The 17,751-nt window shown below is 44.0% G+C and overlaps 1 protein-coding gene across 1 annotated transcript; it reads right to left on the bottom strand.

Moving 5' to 3' along the window:
- Positions 1 to 6,247: 6,247 nt before the first annotated feature.
- pitx1 (paired-like homeodomain 1) lies at positions 6,248 to 15,811 on the bottom strand. The gene is given in 6 exon segments (XM_057054960.1): positions 6,248 to 7,514; positions 9,750 to 9,952; positions 11,020 to 11,137; positions 11,140 to 11,171; positions 14,813 to 14,867; positions 15,654 to 15,811. Coding segments are annotated over 5 exon segments (948 nt in total). The 5' UTR covers positions 14,859 to 14,867; positions 15,654 to 15,811; the 3' UTR covers positions 6,248 to 6,965.
- Between the last annotated feature and the right edge of the window lie 1,940 nt (positions 15,812 to 17,751).

The following is a 17,751-nucleotide window of genomic DNA, read 5'->3' as shown; positions in this document are numbered from 1 at the left end:
GTGGAATAGAAGCCAAACCAGTAGGGCTGTGCTGCTAACCTGCGCTCCCCGTTCTCTCTGGATGCCCGTGAACACGCCGCGCCATCCTGCAGCATCACGTTGCTGTTTGTATTTACTCCCTGTGTTTCTGTGGAAGGAGACTAAATAACCTCCGCAGCTGCTTCCTTGGGTTGGCCCGACGTGGTTTAGAGACGGGACAGCAGCGCTCCAGGGTCTCCCCGTTACCACGGGCCCACCCGTCGTCGATATGTGTGAGAGAAGATGATGGCGGCGCTACGCGAAGGCGTCACGGGACACGCCCCGAACACACCTGGGGACGGTTCAGTTCTGGAGGTGCCGCGCATCAGCTGTGTGGTCGGGCGCCCTGGACGTCTCGGTACCACGTAGACAGATGAACATGTGGGCAAATCCCATCATTCTGCATCTGTTGCTTGTTAACTGGACGGAACGGCCACGTCTGCTGCGATCGCGTTCTGCCGGGCGAACCCACCAGGATGACGGTGGCGGTGCTGCTAGAACTACTTTGTGTTTAACAGCTTAGCTTTTACATCTTGTGGCTTCCCATCCAAAGGGGCTGGAACCCCCCCCATCACCACCACCACCACCACCCCCCTCCATAGGGTCACAAGATGTGGCTGCAACGATGAACAAAACAAAGTGAAACCATATGAGCGCTTATGAGAAGAGATCTCTCTTTGTTGTAACCACTAACCGCGATTCATCTCCAACGTTGCTGCTGGGGAACAGTGAGAAGAACGCGATTCATGTTCTCGTCTTCAGGGGAAGCGAATCAGTTTCTCCCTAAAGCGTGGAAATGTTCTGGCTTGAAAGGGCAAAAGGACGGAGATCTAAACAATCTCTCGTCACTCCTCGGTCTCCACTTCTGCGCGGAGGACGACTTTTAAGTGACCGGACAGCTGTTCTCTATAGAACCCGGGCCAGATGTGTCTCCTTCACGTAATTGACCTCAGCTGATGGACAGAAGCAGCAGACAGCCAAGCCAGCCGTCCCATTAGCGAACTCACCGGCTTTTGGCTCCTTGATCCGCTCTCAGCCTCACCTACTAATTCTGCAGCCCGTAGAGAACCCGAGACGAGGCGAGGGAGTCCGAAATAGACCGGCGGGACGGGCCAGGTGGTGGTGGGAGTGGGGGGACGTCCCTATACGCCCTTAATGTGGATCTTCAGATGGAAATATAATAATTCTCCCCAGGATGAACATAAGAGAGCAAAAGGAGAGATTGATTGTGTGTGTGTGTGTGTGTGTGTGTGTGTGGGGGGGTCATCAGTGAGAAACAGAGAGGCTTTCTGGGCTCCTTCCAACTAGCTGCTATATCTGCATGATAACAGCCCATAATTCTCCTGCAGTGTGTGAACTGCAGTTTTACTCCATGGCCATGTGGTGGGGAGGGTGGGGGCAACCGGGGGAGCAGTAGGTGCAATCTGATACCGCCAAATAAAGATAACGGGGGAGAGTCAGCGCCGACTGAACTGAGGATCCAGCAACTACTGGACCAGCGCTGCCTGTGCTCATCTGTGGGAACAGAAACACATTCGTGTCAGTGCGGCTAATAAAGAGCAATTTCACGCTGTCGTCTTCAATTTAAAAGACAAGTTGTCAGTGGTTTATTTATTTTTTTATCGTTTGAAAAGAAAACGTGGGATGTGAGGGATCACAAACATGGAGTTAACATCATTGTTCACATATTCAAGAGACGCCGCCTAATACAGACACAAACGTGCAGAACATGTCAGTCTATTTTTATTGCAATTTATTTAACAAGGGGTTCAAAACAACTAAAATCACCAAAACAATTGCTTTCATTCACAGTTGTAAGAAAACACTTATTGTGGATGCAGTTTAACTTAACAACGAAATGAAAATGTGTTTTGTGTTGGTAAATTTTGCAGAAATTTAATTATAAATGAAGACACATTTATTCTAATGTTAGCATGCTAAGGTGGGCTTAGATAAAAAGAAGTAAAACACAATGGGACAATTTTGTAGCCTAAGTCATTGCAATAAAATAGCGAATAAATAATCATTTCGTGATTTAAGTATTTATTTTTCTAATTTAATGAAAAGTTTAAAAAAGCATTCAGGTGTTCACAAAAAGCTACGCACTATTGTGAAAATATGCCAAAAGTAAATAAATACTTTCTCTTTTTGACATTTAAAAAAATGTGTGCAGTTGTCATTTAATTATTTCAGTCAGTCTCTTAATATCTGAGCTCAGTAGGTCTGTTGAGGTTTGATGAAGGCTAAAGGAAAATAATTGACTGACTTTGACATATATTAAACATGATCATGCAGATCTTTCATTCTTCACTCAACCACCCACAGCTGTCCTCTCTCTCTCTCTCACACACACACACACACAGCTGTGAAGTCACTACATTTGGACTCAGCATGGTCACTAATCCCAAAATGATCCCATGTGTCAGCTTTGTTACTGCATCTCAGTTTTGGTGGTAATTACATCATTTTCTCGGGATGTATATAATTATAGTAATTCATGTTCTTGCGTGGCCTCGCAGCTCTCTGCAGCTCTTGGCCAAGTGCTCTTTTGATTTCAAGCCAATGTTTTGCAATAAATTGTTCTATAAATCAAAATATATCTTCTTTGCAGATCTAAAATGAATCAATATGTTTCTCATCCAGATAAAACCTTGTTAAATGTTTATATATTAGGATATGCTGTTTGTCTGAAATGCATTCAATATTTAATAATTGATAAACAAGTGTATTACAACAATAGCACCACCTACTCCTCTGATCAGTCACTTCTATGAGTGATTAAAGGGATTTAAAAACCAGCTCTTTGCTCTCTCTTGTTTGTTCCCAGCACACCCCCACCCCTCTATCCAACATGGTAGATCCAGGAAGTACAAATAGATCCAGGATTCCAAGTTAGATCCATTTGCCTGAAGAAAGAAAGACCAAGAAGGTCAACAAAAGTAAGGCGGGCCTCAATCCTGCAACCATGGTAGCGGCACACCTCTGTAAATATCTGACGCTACACCACAGAAATCTGGTCAAATTCACCTGCTGGCTCAGAAATGTTTGAACTAGACCTGAGATAAAAAAAAAAAAAAAAAAAGAAGCTCGGTTTGAGTTCTAAAAAGTCTGATGAGTCCAAACCACTCGCTGAGCCAAACAGTTCACTCAGAAATACTCACTTCAGCATGTGTTTCTTACCCTTAACATTTGTTTTTTTATGCTAAATGAACATTGACAAGCCAGAAAAACTCAAAGGGAATCTTTAAAAATGTGTCAGTTTAAGTGAAATATGGATGTGTCACGAAGTCCAGAGTCAAAGAGATAAAATAAGTTCACAAAAACATCTGGACGAGGTTGTCAAAGAAAACTAAGGGAAAAAAAAATCCCATAAAAATAAAACAAAATGGGCAAAAGCTCTTATTTTGAAACTTTGCACGACCTTTGTTCATAAATCCTTCCTCTTCCTGTCTACAAGATTTTGAATTTAATACTGGTGTAAGTCCTTATTCACGACTAATCAAGGCAAGTGAACGTGGGACTTTATCAAATGAATTCCTTAATAATTGAGTGGACCTTTGTGCACACGTCTGTAGTTTGGCTCATAACAGGAACACACAGTAGTTTGTGTTTACTGGGTCATGTTTACTGAACCATTCCGCTTCATCTCCAGAAAGAAACGGCCCGAGTGTGAACGCCAGAGTGCGAAACCCCTCCGAAAACTCTCACGGCCGCAAAATTCACAATGTGTCCCCCCGCACCCCCCACCCCAAAAAAACTTGGTGCATGGCTAATTTCAGAAAACGTGACGCCTGATGCACATTGACAGCCAGGAATTTGAAGTATGAGCCAACTGTCCCATAGTCTCCAAGGAAAACTGGGTTCTGGGGGCAAACATGTCGCTCCCCGGCCTGCGTTTTTATATCCGCGTTCTCACCGGGGTTTTAGCTTCGGCAGAAAAAGCCTCTACGGAAAGATTCATGTTTCATTCCAGAATAAATTGACCCCGCAAGAAGAGTGGAAAAGCTTCGCAAAGCTCAGTGGTCCGCTTGAATACCTACGAGAAAATACCTACGCCAGTGTTGGCGTGGGGCTGCTGCCGTGAGCCCCTGCTATTGTTAAAGTGCAGCGTTGGGTTACCGCGGCGTCAAAGGCCCCTGAGTAAACGGCAGGTTCGGGTCCCGACGGTCGCTGAGGCTGCACAGCAGATTTCGGGGATCACACCAGCTTCCGTGGGAAGCCGGCGGCTGCGGCAGGAGCGAGCCGGAGCGACGGTGTCAGGGCGGCAGCTCTGGTTGGGGTGTTCAGGATACGTGTGGCGTGTCAGTCACACTGTCACAGCCCTTTTTTTGACACCGCGGTGTCCATTTCTATTGTGGAACAACAACACTGGGGCTTCACAAGCTTTTGTCAGTGTTGCTTTTATCAGCGTTGCGCTGCAAAGACGTACACGCCTGGATCATCTGGCCTTGAAGCTAAGTTAACTAAGCTAACTGTTAGCTCTCACACCCTCACTGTACCTGGACTTATGCAGCAGCTCGACAACGTAAACATCGACGTTTTAAAGGTATAAAACAGACTCGTTTTTGTGAAGGCAGAGAACGCCGGACCTTTGATTGACTCACTTTAGCTATTCGTTGGTTCCCTTCTTGTCTGACTGGTTTTCATTTCTATTGAGGGTTTATCTCCAGATCTATCGCTCTAAACACCCACACACTTATTAACAGAGCTAAATGTGTCAGATATTCCACTATTTGCTTGTTTGCCTTCTCTAACGGGCTGATTGAACTGAATCACACACTTCCTAACTAACCTAATTATTCCCTCTTGTACTTGTTGAACTTTGCCCTCCGTTAGTTCTCGCGCGCGGGCCTGTACTCCTTTTTTACGACAGTACACGCGCTTTGTTTTGGTTACCTATCAACGCGAGTCTCGAGAGCGCTCGTGACCTCCCGTCGAACATCGCCGAATCAACACGGAAACCTACGATTGCAAGCAGGGCGCGCGCCCGCCCCTGAGTAAGCAGACGCCCCCTCGGTGCGCGCGGGCGCGCCCTAGGAAAGAATTTAAAGCCGCGCGTGCTGGTGATGTTACTGTCGTGACTTGTTAGTGCCGCGAAAGTTACAGAAACAGTCACATGTATTAAAGTTATGACTCATAACATGAACTCAATCACTTCATTAAGAGCTCATTACGTCACCAATAAGACTTAAATGTCACAGGCGGTTGCAGAATAGACCTAAACTGTTCATTTTGCGAATTTAACTGTACATTTAGCGACATAAACAGTAGGTTTTTCTATTCTGTTCGACTCTATATGCCTAGTAGCATATAATTAAAATTCTAAATCCACTGATATTCCAGAAACCTGCGTAAACCTCTCTTAATTAAAGCTCTTGGTAATAATAAAGTTACCTAGAATATATACTTGCCACGCCAGAGGCCAATCAACTTTTAGCATTTTTAAAATGACACCTTTTCTACACCAATGTAAAAAACAAAACTGGGATAATAATTAGATTGAGTGTCAGACTGTAGGATGTAATGATGTTTTCCATATTTCACTTCGAATATAGTAAAAAATATAGTTCGTAAATTTAGGTCATGAATTAGAACCAAACAAGCCGGGAGGCGCCGTGGATGAAAGAAACACCGGTTTACACAAGTGCCTGATAAACTTTAATCTAGTAGATTTTAAAACTACCCAATAAATTCTCCCACCTTCACGCACTCCGCTGCAGCGCACGATCACGAGCAGCTGCATTTGCGCTAATATCAGTCTAACGGGGTCATATAGATATGAGATTTGAGGAGGAACAGATATGGTATTGATTGATTGTTTACGCTCTGGATAAACCTGTGAGGGACTGTGCGTAAAACACCTCAAAGCTTCGGTCATAATCTTCCTCCCAGGTTCACTCAATCTTTATAGCCTCTTTTTTTTAATTATCGATTTAAAGAAAAGATAAATATGTTGAAGCCAAGCGAGTCAGCCACAAAGAGACATTGACGGACTAATTAATCCGATTTTCTTTGCATGTATAGGGCAAAATTAAACGCACCAGATGCGCAACAGTAACGGACCATATAGGATGTGTAGAATCTCTTTCTAAAGGGGCAATAATTGAATAAAAAATGCTGAAATAGGCTGGATGAAAAAGTTGATAAGCTACAATACGGTATAGTATTCCGGCATGTTCTTTATTTAACTGGGTCGTTTCTACTCCTCTAAATCATGCTTGAACTAAAGTCTCTTTTCCTGGAGTTTTATTCAAACAAACATGGTGCCATAAACACAGGTGACTCGCCTTTTCAGTCACCTCTCGCAGATTTACACATTTCCGGCTAATGAAATTCTGCAGTCTTACATTAACGTACAAAACACGTTGCACTCAAGTTAAAACATGCTGACATCTCGGTTTCAAGCACAATGACAGAAACATCTGAAAGTGTCGTCACTGGATGGAGTCAGCGCTCGCTGGGGACCTGCGTACACACAGAAGCAACATGGAATATGTACATAGGCTAGAATTTTCTTGGTTTCTTAGTTTCTCTTTAAAATCTGGATCGTTGCGCAACAGCTTCTCTGCCTCCTGTCGGTCTTCAAAAGCAAGCAAACACAAAACGGACAAAAAATCCCACCATCTTTTTTTTTTAATATAGGCCAGTATATATTTACAGTTACATATGTACAATGCAGCAATGTAACACGTCTTCATCGTTTAAAAAAAAGAAAGAAACAAAAACCCTGGACATTTCCATTGCTGTGCAAGTTCATCGGTAAACACATAAAACCCGCATAATCCATTTTTCCTTTTTTTTCTGAAAAATGTCTGCAACCAATCCAGTATAGTTGTCTTTCGTTCTATTTCTCTCCATCCGCAGATGGTCTCGACGCTCTGACCCCGCGTAAGTGGACCACACTCGCATATTCAGGTGCGTGAACTCCGGGCCGTGCGGCTGGCCCGTCAGCTGTTGTACTGACAGGCGTTCAGGCTGGTTCCGGGGCTCTGCAGCCCGCTGTATCCGAACGTTGGGTGCTGTTTGGATTTGAGTCTGAGTGTGGCCAGGCTGGAGTTGCAAGTGTCCCGATAAACGCTGTACGGAGACCCGGGAGGCCCGTACGGACAAGCCGGGGACGACATGGCCGAGTTGATCCCGGACGTACCGATCCCGTTCAGGTTACTGATGTTGTTGAGACCCGGGGTGGGCATGCCCGGCACGGCGGAGGGGCCCATTCCGGAAGCCATGGTCATGGAGGAGATGGAGTTGGGCGCCGAGAACATGGACTGAGATGTAAGAGGGCTCATGGAGTTGAAGAAAGTGAAGTTCTTGGTGGACAGCGGGGCCGGGGTCAGGCCCTTGTTGGTCCAGTTGTTGTAGGTGTAGGCAGGGTACATGTCTTCGTACGGCTGCATGAGGCCGCTGAACTGCGGCAGGTAGCTGTTCTTACACAGGTCCATTTGCTGGTTCCGCTCCCGCTTCCTCCACTTGGCCCGGCGGTTTTTAAACCACACCTGGAGGAGACACGCACGGTTAAGGCCGCGCAAAGGAGACCGAGTCGCTACACTGATTCACATTTCTGGCCTCTATAGAAGCCCGATGGTCGCTGCTGTGCGCATTTATTTTTGAAACAAAAGTTTGGATAAAATATGTCTGGAAAGAAAACAGAAGGAAATATTTTTCAGGAACGCGCAACTTTAAAGCAACTTCAAAATAAAGGCTGAGCGATTGGCCCCACGACATCTGTTTAACGTCTAAAAACGCTTTGTTTATAACACTAAGTAGGTTTTTTTAAAAAAAAAAACTTTAGCTGTAACAAATCACTTCGTGTATTTTTTAATACAGACAAAAAAACCGTGTTATGCCACAATGTATTCTTTTCTTTTTTTTTAGTATCCTAATAAAAATAATGATTCTTCTTGCTGAACCAGCACCAAGCAGCTGCTGCTCGGCGTCATATCAACACTGAAATTCCCCACAAAAACACAGCACAAACTGCAGGCCAAGAGGAGGAACCGCCCTCCGAACCCAACTGATTTTACGCCTTTGGATCCCCCCCAGTTTTTAAAATAGCTTATATCGACGTTAACCTGAGCTTCTACTGACAGTTTTTGTAGAGTGTTTACAATTTTAAATTTTTATTTCTATGATTAACCATACGTTTTCAGTTCTGACACATCTTTGCAAACATTTCAACAAATGTATAAATAAACTAAAATTTAAGAGTAAAATCGAGCCATCTACCTATGTATTTATGAGTTTTATGGTGTAACTAAGAATTTTCCTCGTGTTGGAGAAAGGGAGTGCAGAAGTGTGTGTGTGTGTGTGTGTGTGTGTGTGTGTGTGTGTGTGTGGTGTGTGTGTGTGTGTGTGTCTGTTCACACACAGAAATAAAACGTCTCAGCGATTTTTGCTCGCTCTAATCCTGACGGAATACCCGCACTCTACGTGCCATTTTAAATTCCCAGCACAGACAGTTTACACGCGGTCTCACCGGAGGGATTATTTATAATCCCGCAGTGAACAGGGTGCTGCGAATGAATTGTCCACAAAGACGTGAGCGATGTGACAGAGGGCCGCACGCAGGGACGCTGGACCGTCAGAGCGACCATGACGCGCAGCTGCTAAAGCTCATTTGGGCTGTGATGTTATGTTAAAGCACACGCGTTCGTTACATCCTGGCTGGTGTTTGGAATATCCGCGTCTGCACATCTAATTCAGCCCCTCCGTGTGCTCCGTCAAGCATGACCGCACTGATGACCTTTAAAGGTCAAAATCAAGCACTTTAAAATGTCAAAACATTTAATTAAACTCTTCAAACCCCATCAGAAAGTCGGGCTGTGAATCGCAGTTGGCGTCGTTTTCTGATTTCTCTACGCCCATAAAAGTTTGCACTCCTTTCTTTTTTCCTGTTTCATTTTCACTCGTGTAACCTGAAATACTCGCCTTCTTAAGAATTCTGAGTAGGTTTCAACAAAAAATAAAAATAAATATTCACACCTATTTTAAAATAGTCTGCAATTTGCTACCCGCAAGATTATTACCAAATGTATCTTGCTTTAAAATGAATTTAATTAATTTTTTTTAAGAATGGATGAGGCACCGATACCCCCCCACCCCACCATGGAGCTTCCATTTATCCGCTTTTTCTGTTGAACGTTAAATATAAAAATGTGACAAACGCAAGTTTATTGTAAAATCCTCTTTGATTTGTCTTTGATTAACTTGGATTATTTTTTAAAGGAAATACACGTGGTCTAATCCTTTCCCTGGTGGAACAGTATTTATCTCGTAACTGGCTGTCTCCCTGCATTAGATCGAACTTTTGAAGGCTCCTGCTTTGAGCAACAACGATGTCTTTCACTGATCAAATTTCCCTTGCCACAAATTTTCCCTCACTGCCACATAATTACAATTGATGTTATATAATAACTGTGTTGCAATGATTTGCACAACAGAGTTTTGAACAAGTCCCGAAACACAGCAGTTTAGATAAATTACTGGTTAATTCTGCAGAACTCTGTGGCTGTGATTGTATTATTTAGCCTGTTGGTGTAGTGATGTTTAGCATTTATTTCCGCGCGCGTGTGTGATTTAATTTTGAGGTAACTTTCTCATATAAGTCAGTATTAAAGCTTGGTCTTGCTAAACAACATTCCCCAGCAAAACGATGCTCTCCTTTATGGACGGAAATTGTTTTTACGCAGACATCGCGCAGATTTTACGCACGGCCCTCTAGTACCACTTACCCGGACTCTGGCCTCGGTGAGGTTTGTCCACACGGCTATTTCTTCTCTGGTGCTCATATCCGGGTAACGGTTCCTCTGGAAAGTAGCTTCCAGCTCCTGCAGCTGCTGGCTGGTGAAATGAGTCCGCTGCCGCCGCTGCTTCTTCTTTTTCGGATCATCCGCGTTCCCGTCATCGCTCCTCTGTTCTGCGCTCCTCTCCTTCTCTGTGGATCACAAATCAAGGTCAAACAAATGCACGCTATTGATAGTAGGAAAACTGATATTGCTAGATGGAAATTTAGAATTCCAATATTTCAAATGTCAAAACATTTATGCAGAATTTAAAAAATAATTCCTTTGATGGAAAAATAAAAACGGAAAACTTTTAACATGAATTCTAATAAAAATGAAGCCACGGAGAGAAACAATTGAGAAAGTTATTTTCTTTTCCACAAGTGGAAGCCATTCGGTTTAAATTGGAATCAGTACTTTACGGAGAGTTCTGCCCACTCTTATCTTCCATGTGTCCCAGCAAGATTGCCTCATTAAACTGAAGGGTCAACACGTGCAAAGGTCAGTCATAAAACGGAATAGTTTCTTGAATGTTTGCCAAGTTAGAAAACCAGTTAAAGCATTATTGTTTAGCGCATTGTTTTTGTCAATATGAGCCCCATTTAAAAAAAAAAATAAAATAATGCCAATCATATTTACGGGTTCTTCCTCATGTGCATGCCCGGAAGAACGGGCTCGGGCTTAATCAAAAAATGAATAAATAAAGATGAGGAACAAAGACTCTGAGAGTTGTTAATACAAACCACGGGCTTTTAGTTGGAACCGAAAGAATGTCCCACTATTTAAAGTTTGCTCTAATGCATTTACTGACAGCGGGCCAGGCCTGTGCACATTTTCCCCTGACAGAGCTCGGAGTCCCGCCAACTGTTCAGCCAACGCGATGAGCAAGAAACGGGGTGTAAAACCCCAACCGTTTTCTCTCTTCCTTTGGCATCGCGGGGCAGAAGCTGGCAAACCTAACCTCTGATGCCAATGTGCCTCCGGGTAGGCTGCGTTACCCATGCTGCACCGGAGCACACGGAAATACACCGTCACGGAGGTGCGCGTAAGCAAGCGCTGGCACTGACAGCTCGGCTAAAATAAACAATTTCCTTCCGAGTTATTCTACCGGGATGTCTGTGACAGCTCGTCGTAAAATTCTCCTCAGGAGACTTCAAATGAAAGTTTTGTTGAACTGAAAAGAAGGAATCGAGTAGCTACAAGCACCCGGGCGCTGTACCTGCCAAGTCAGTGTCCGAAGACTCGCTGCTTGAGTTCTCTAAAGTGTCTCTGCTGCTGTTTGAGGTTCTCGGTAAATGAAATGCAGGGGCCACGTCGCGGGGGGCGGCGGCGCTCTCGCTGCCTCTGCGATTCTGTCCAAATTCATCCCACCTTGAAGAGAAGGATGAGCACAAAAGAGGAAACGAGGGTGAATCCTGTGGGCGCACAAAAGCTTTTCCTCAACAGCTACAAAATCCACCCGCAGTCGGACAGAAACCACCGCACGAGAGGATGAATCATTAAGGAAGAAATTCCGCTGGTTTTGTTCCCTCGCGTAAAAAAGAGAAGGGGGAGTTGTCACGGCACCCTTTCCCTCCACTGCAGCAGTGACAGCCCAGTGCGCTCTGCGTTTCTCCACAGCGGGGAAGAGCTTGTGTCCGCTGCTCCGGCTCTCCTACCCCGTGGGATCCACCCATTTTTGCTTATCCTTTCCAAAACGAGCGAGCCCCACCCACTAAACCTGCCCGCTGCTGTGAAACACCCTCCCAAACGCGCCATTTAGAGTGACGTCAAAGTAAATGTTCTGCCTTTGATTCTACCGATATTTCACTATTGGGCCATAAACACCAGTCAATACAATCAATAAGATAAAGGCAAAAACATAAAACTTTAACACTTGGAGCTTGTTTTGTTTGTGTTTTGATACAGCATCAGGCTGAACTAGGCTTTTTACGCAGCGCTGGCTTGAGTTCATTCCGGTGTCGGGGACGCGCAGTGCGGCGCTTTGGCTCTTTCTGTGGTAAATAGGTCCTTTATTCGTGCAGGCATGTTTGAAATGTGTCCGGCGCAGCATCACACACACACACACACACACACACACACACACACACACACACACACACACACACACACACACACACACTGTATCTCGGGTATGTGCTGAGCTGAGCAAACATTTGCCTCCGCAGTCACTCTTTTCCCGCTATCGAAAGTGCGCGATGATATAAAGTTATGAATGATAAGAATCGCTCACTCAGTTCATAGTTTCACCACAAATAAACACTTGGGACTTACGAAAAAAGTCCCTGTAGATCAAAGCTCTCATTTATCACGCACTGCACGGTGGCAAATGAATCAATAAATAATAACAGGTTGACACTTTCCCCAAAAGCAAACATCCGCATAAAACCCTCATTGTCAGTGAAGCTACGACAAATTCAATGTGAGGAAACACATTCAGAGCTTGGTGGTTGGGTCCTGACACCAAAATGCCAACCAGCAGCCCGCTTTTGGCATAGAGCGCGTTACCAATGTGGAGGTGAAACCTTAGAAAATGTAGCGATAATGTTGTTTATAAGTCCATTTAAATGTCGTAATAATTACAAATTTCCCCCTGATTTAATCTGACGTGCGCGGAAATCACCCGCTCACACTGCGCAGATAACACCCACCGCGGCCTCGGAACACTCGGATGCCTGCAGACCAGAACCCGGTCCAGATGGAGGCTCTGCAAAAAGAGGCTTCTTCTACGATGGAAAGATTCTACAAACGCGGGCGTGTGGGCATAAAAACGCAAAAACGCTCTTTTCCCCAAATTGGGGGGAGCAAATTTTTAAATCTGGGTGGAATCGACGTCAGGGTGTTAGAGGTTAGACGTTATTTAAAAAGGTTCTTATTGCATCTTTGAATGCGCACTTTCGCTATTTCAAGTTTCTGCCTTCATTAGGACTAATTAAATCTGTGGCTAAAACTAAGAGGCAATGGAAGCAAACGCTTTTTCCATTTACATCTACTTAGAAATGAACTTTTAAAACTCGAAACAAGTGACCAAAGGCGTAATTAAACTACATGAAGGTTTATACTGTATTTGTTGCCTCATTACAAATGAACCAAATTCCGAAATCGTTTAATTGGCCTATGTTGGTGATTCGCTCTGAGGGTGCGTAAAAGCTCAGGCATCATAATCTGAGATTTGGACGGTCCCCGGCGCCAGTCTGCGGCGTTTTCGGCCATTGTGTGACAGTAAGTGCGACACGAGATCCCAGTCCGACCAGATAACTTCCCCGAAGGCCTTTCCGAAAGACAATTGGGAAAGTTCTCAGCAATCTTCTGAATCTATTCCATCTAGTTAAACCCACAAAAACGACAGACGGAATAAACAGACGTGGCGACATCCGAGAGCTTCAACTCGACCGGAAGTGGGGCGCTTCAGGTGTGTCCACCTGCAGCCAGATTGAAAGGTGTGCAGATGTAGTCTCGCAGATGTGAGGAGCGCGATGCGGAAACGACCTGGAAACAGGTGCATATGGAGTGGGTGTGAACGCGAGGGTGATCGAACGCGCTGAGCAACTCGCGGGTCGTTTCCTGATGTTCTGATTAGCGTCACTGTTGCAAATACAAAAGTCACAATAAACCCGGCGACCCTTGAAACCCCTGCTGGGATGTTCAGAGCGTTTACAGCAGATGCCGGTTTTCCATGGAGGGCGTCTAACCTCCTCTGTTCTCCAGCAGATTTTACAGGCTGATAGATGTGGGGGGGTGGGGAGGGGGCTCCAAATACCCAGCCTCCCCTGCCTTTGCCCTGCTCCTCTTATGCTCTGGAGGGCACTTGCGTGTGATGGATGAGTTAAAAAGCCTTTCCATCCGGCAGGACAGGTTAAAGGGCAGTGACAAAGCAAACATCATATTCCCACCCCCCCCCCCCCCCCCCCCCCCCCCCCCCAGAAGTGCAAAATAAACTCCGCGAACTCCGTTAATCACGCGCCAAGCGCACATGAAAGCAGCCCTGATGTATTTTAGTCTCCCAACTGTCAGAAAACCAAAGTAGTGCTGACCATAGAGGACACAAAAATAAAGAATATAGAAAATTCCAGCCTGCCAGAGCGGATTCAAAAGCAGGGCAGAAGTGGAGATGTAACCAGACACGGTGGGTAACAAGAGAACATTATTTCCCTGGTGATGGTCCAGGTTATACTAGGAGCGTGACAACCAACAACCCGACCGAGATGGCCCGTGTAAATAAAACAACAGCCTGAAATGAGCATCAGAGAGCCGCTCAGACGAGGAAAAGGCTGCAAATGTGGGCTTGTTTCCGGATTATCTGATAATGAGCCACTTTCAGACATTATGCTCATCACGTTTTAATAGTTTAACAAAAAACAACAACGCAGAGAATCTGAAGTCGAATTAATTATCAGGGCGGTGTCTGATCCCAAAATCCAATAAGGGATTAACAATAGGCTACTGAAATGTCTGCATTTATCACGTGAAATATTTTCTTCCGTTAATTTTCCAGTTGTTTTTACCGGCATGTGGATCGAAGCTAAAATTGATTTTTACATATAAACTACTTAGATTTAACTCTCTCCGTCTCCTCACTTTCATTATCTCAAACTTTATCATTCTTCTCAAGCAATTTCTGTTGCCTTTATTAATTTCTAATTAAGACATTTGAAGAAAATATCAGTCTTTTAAAATGAATTCAGTCTCACAATCAAGCCTAGATTGGAAACATTTATTTAGTTAGTTAGAGACAAACGGGACTTCCAGGAAACCGTCACAACTATTGATGAAATAGAAGATAAAATTTCATATTTTTCGCTTTCATTTGGTGCTCACAGTTAAATTCACCATCTAATCTTTTGCTACTAGTAGATGTTTGTGAAGAAGCCTGTGTAATTTCTATCGTCAGATATTTTTTTATGCTGAGAAGTTGGTATGTGTATGTGTGTGTCTGCGTGTGTGTGTGTGTGTGTTTGTGTGTGTGTGTGTTTGTGTGTGTGTTCTGGTTGATGAGAACATGTCAAACGTACCTGGATCCACGCAAGAAATCCCATTTTTCGACAGGTTCAGTTCCATCCCAGCTTCCTTAAAACAAGAGGGAATATGCATTAAAATTCTCTCCCACATTTTTTAGTTTCTTATTGTCGATCTAATCCAGTGCTGAGGCTGACAAAATTCCAAGTATACATTTTTGACAGTGAATTTTATTTACAGGCTTTGTTTGGGCCCGTTTTCTAAAGGAAAATACCCCCATTAGTAGAGGAAATGGCCTTTAAATACCAGCAGGATTAATCTGATTTTCAGGGGAGCGTCTCTAAACCAAGATTGCGAAGTTTACCTTGTCCTTAATGGCCCAAATACACTCAAAGCCTCTTATCTGCAGGAATCCTTTTGCTGCTTTTATGTCCTCATTAAATCTCCCCTCCAGCCTTCTGCTGTCTTCTGCGTCCACGCGCCTCAAACGCGCACTGGCTGACGTTTTCCTCCACATGTTGGGTTCTTTTAGCTATCAAGCAGATTCATTTAAACTGTCGCAGGGGAAGATCAATTTGTGCGCCTGACATTGAGTCTCCCCCAGCTCAGAATTTGGATTGCAGCTCATGACATTCCCCGCAAAGCAGCTAAAAACAAACCAGTTGTCGCTGTGCGTAAAGTTCCACCGCTTTGGTTCCATCTGGAGCTGACTCCAACCGAAAACGACACACCGTCACCCCTTAATTTTCTTCGTCAATTTCACTTCCACCATCAACATTTTTAGCAGCGGGCGACTCGTGTTCCCACTCTTAAAATGGCAACGCGTGATGCCAGCCTTCTGACCTTTTCCCCGCGCTAAACTGAAGCGACCTCGCGGAGGATGAACGCTGTACTCACCAGTTAGTTCCCAGAAGAAGTAGATTTTATTTTTTTTAAGAAAAAGAACGAATGAAACCCTCAGAATGTCTCCATGCAGGTGCTGAGTAAATCCCTTTTATTTGTCGGCTGCGCGTAAACGTGTCCGGGGTAATCGGCACATTGGATGAGTCTCCGCGGCGCTGCCTTGGTTTTCTTCAGCACGCCTTGCGGTGACGTAACCCCCACCCCCACTCCCCAACTCCCCCAGCAACACCACCACTCCCCGCCGTCGCCACCAACTCCCGCCCATCCCAGTTGGTTCTCCTCGTCTTCCAGCTCGATCAATTTGATATTCCACAAATTTAGCATCCTCACCTGACATCATCATCCTCAGCTTCATCCACAATTATCAGTGAAATCTCTTGAAAATTCATTTTCCTACTATCTTCCAGTTTTACTCACAAGGTTTAACCAGGAGAGAGGTGTAGGTTTAAATATTAGTCATAAGATTCATGATAAATGCAGTTTGATCCCATTTCAGTTTGTCGGTAATGTTGCCAACAAAACCTGATGTGGGAACCTGAATTTTGACGTTTTAATGACCCAGTTTGTTTGTATTTTAGGGTTATTTAAAACGGAAATGTATTTAATTTAGTTTATTTAGAGATCAAATTTAGTGTTTATTTATTCAAGTAAATATTTATTGTCATTTTTGAGGAAGATAATGAACGTGAACAAGAAGATAATCTGATGTTCGCTTAATAGTTTCAAAAGATCAACTTTGGTGTTTTGTTTTTTATTGGTTTAACCGATAAACCGATGTAGGACTGAATATATGAGTGAATATCTGAAAATCGAACCTCTTGGTAATGTGAAAACGTGGTGACACTAAAGTATAAAGGCCTGACTATTAAAATACCCCCTTGATTATATTAAAAAAAACTTTGTTTTTGTATTAATTAGAAAAATAATTTAAACGGTCCAATGCTTCATCGTACTTCATTGAGAAAAATGCAGCATTTGAAAATAATTTCATTCAATTGGTTTCAATATTTCAAAAGATAATTCTTAAAAAAAAAAAAAAATTGCAACAAGAGCGAAATACTGAGGCCTTTATCTGAGCAGCTCCATCGCAGCTCTTCAGACGGTTAAAAAGACTCAAAACGTAACAAAAATTACAAGAAGCTTTTTCAGTCAAAGCATAAAAACTGTTTCGGACCAAGTCTTGATTATGAGAGTATTTAATCCAAACACAGGAGGTCTGAAACTGATCCCAGGCCGGAGACAATCGCCTATTCCAAAATATAAAACAGCGCAGTTTAGAAACTGTAAATACTTTTAATCATCAGCAGCGGTGAAGTCACATCGAAATATCTGCTCCAGAATGAAGTGACGCAAAAATAAATAAAATAAAAACGAAGAGCATTTTTAACATCCAGACGCGGCCGGTCCCACCACTAAAACCCCGCGCAGGTCTGTGCGGCAAAGAATAATTCTCGTCTACGAGCTTCTTTTTCTGGCCCAGGAAAGTCAGAAACTTGTCCCACACTTACACTTTTTCTTTTATAACTCGGCCAAAAGCTGCGCACGAAGCAAAGCCACGGCTCTGAGAGACAGATCCTGGAGGGATTAAAGGGGAGCCGCGGGCCTCCCTCCAGGACACGGACGGACCTACTTCCCATGGTGCCTTCTCTCATCAACCCCGCGTCAGCGCTCTGCCCCCATCAGTAGCACAATAGGTTAACTCTCACCGACATGTCTGTCAATATTTGTGCTAAACTTCAGATGTAAATAAGCAGTGGGGCGCAAAAAGCCAGACATTAGGCAATAATCGATTTGTTATTACCCCTAAGAAGTCATTTCATAAGCTAAACTGTATTCTAAATCCTCCCCAATGTTGAAATTATTTTTCTTTTTTATTTGCGCAAACTATCTTATCAATACCAGCAAGGCCATAAAATGCTAATTATTTTCATCACAGCTTCAGTACAGGTGTGTTAATCTGATGTCCACCTTATTAGACCCAATAACACTGACTTGGAATGCAACTGTATCCTCATCTCTAATGACCCGTCTACCTGTGGGGCCACCTCTGCCCCCCCCCCTTCCCCATTATAATTAGACAGGCAGGTAGAAT

The sequence above is a fragment of the Takifugu flavidus genome, chromosome 14, assembly GCF_003711565.1.
Source record: "Takifugu flavidus isolate HTHZ2018 chromosome 14, ASM371156v2, whole genome shotgun sequence".
Taxonomy (NCBI): Eukaryota; Metazoa; Chordata; class Actinopteri; order Tetraodontiformes; family Tetraodontidae; genus Takifugu; species Takifugu flavidus.
The sequence above is the reverse complement of the archived record's forward strand: the minus strand, read 5'-3'. Positions and strand labels throughout refer to the sequence as shown.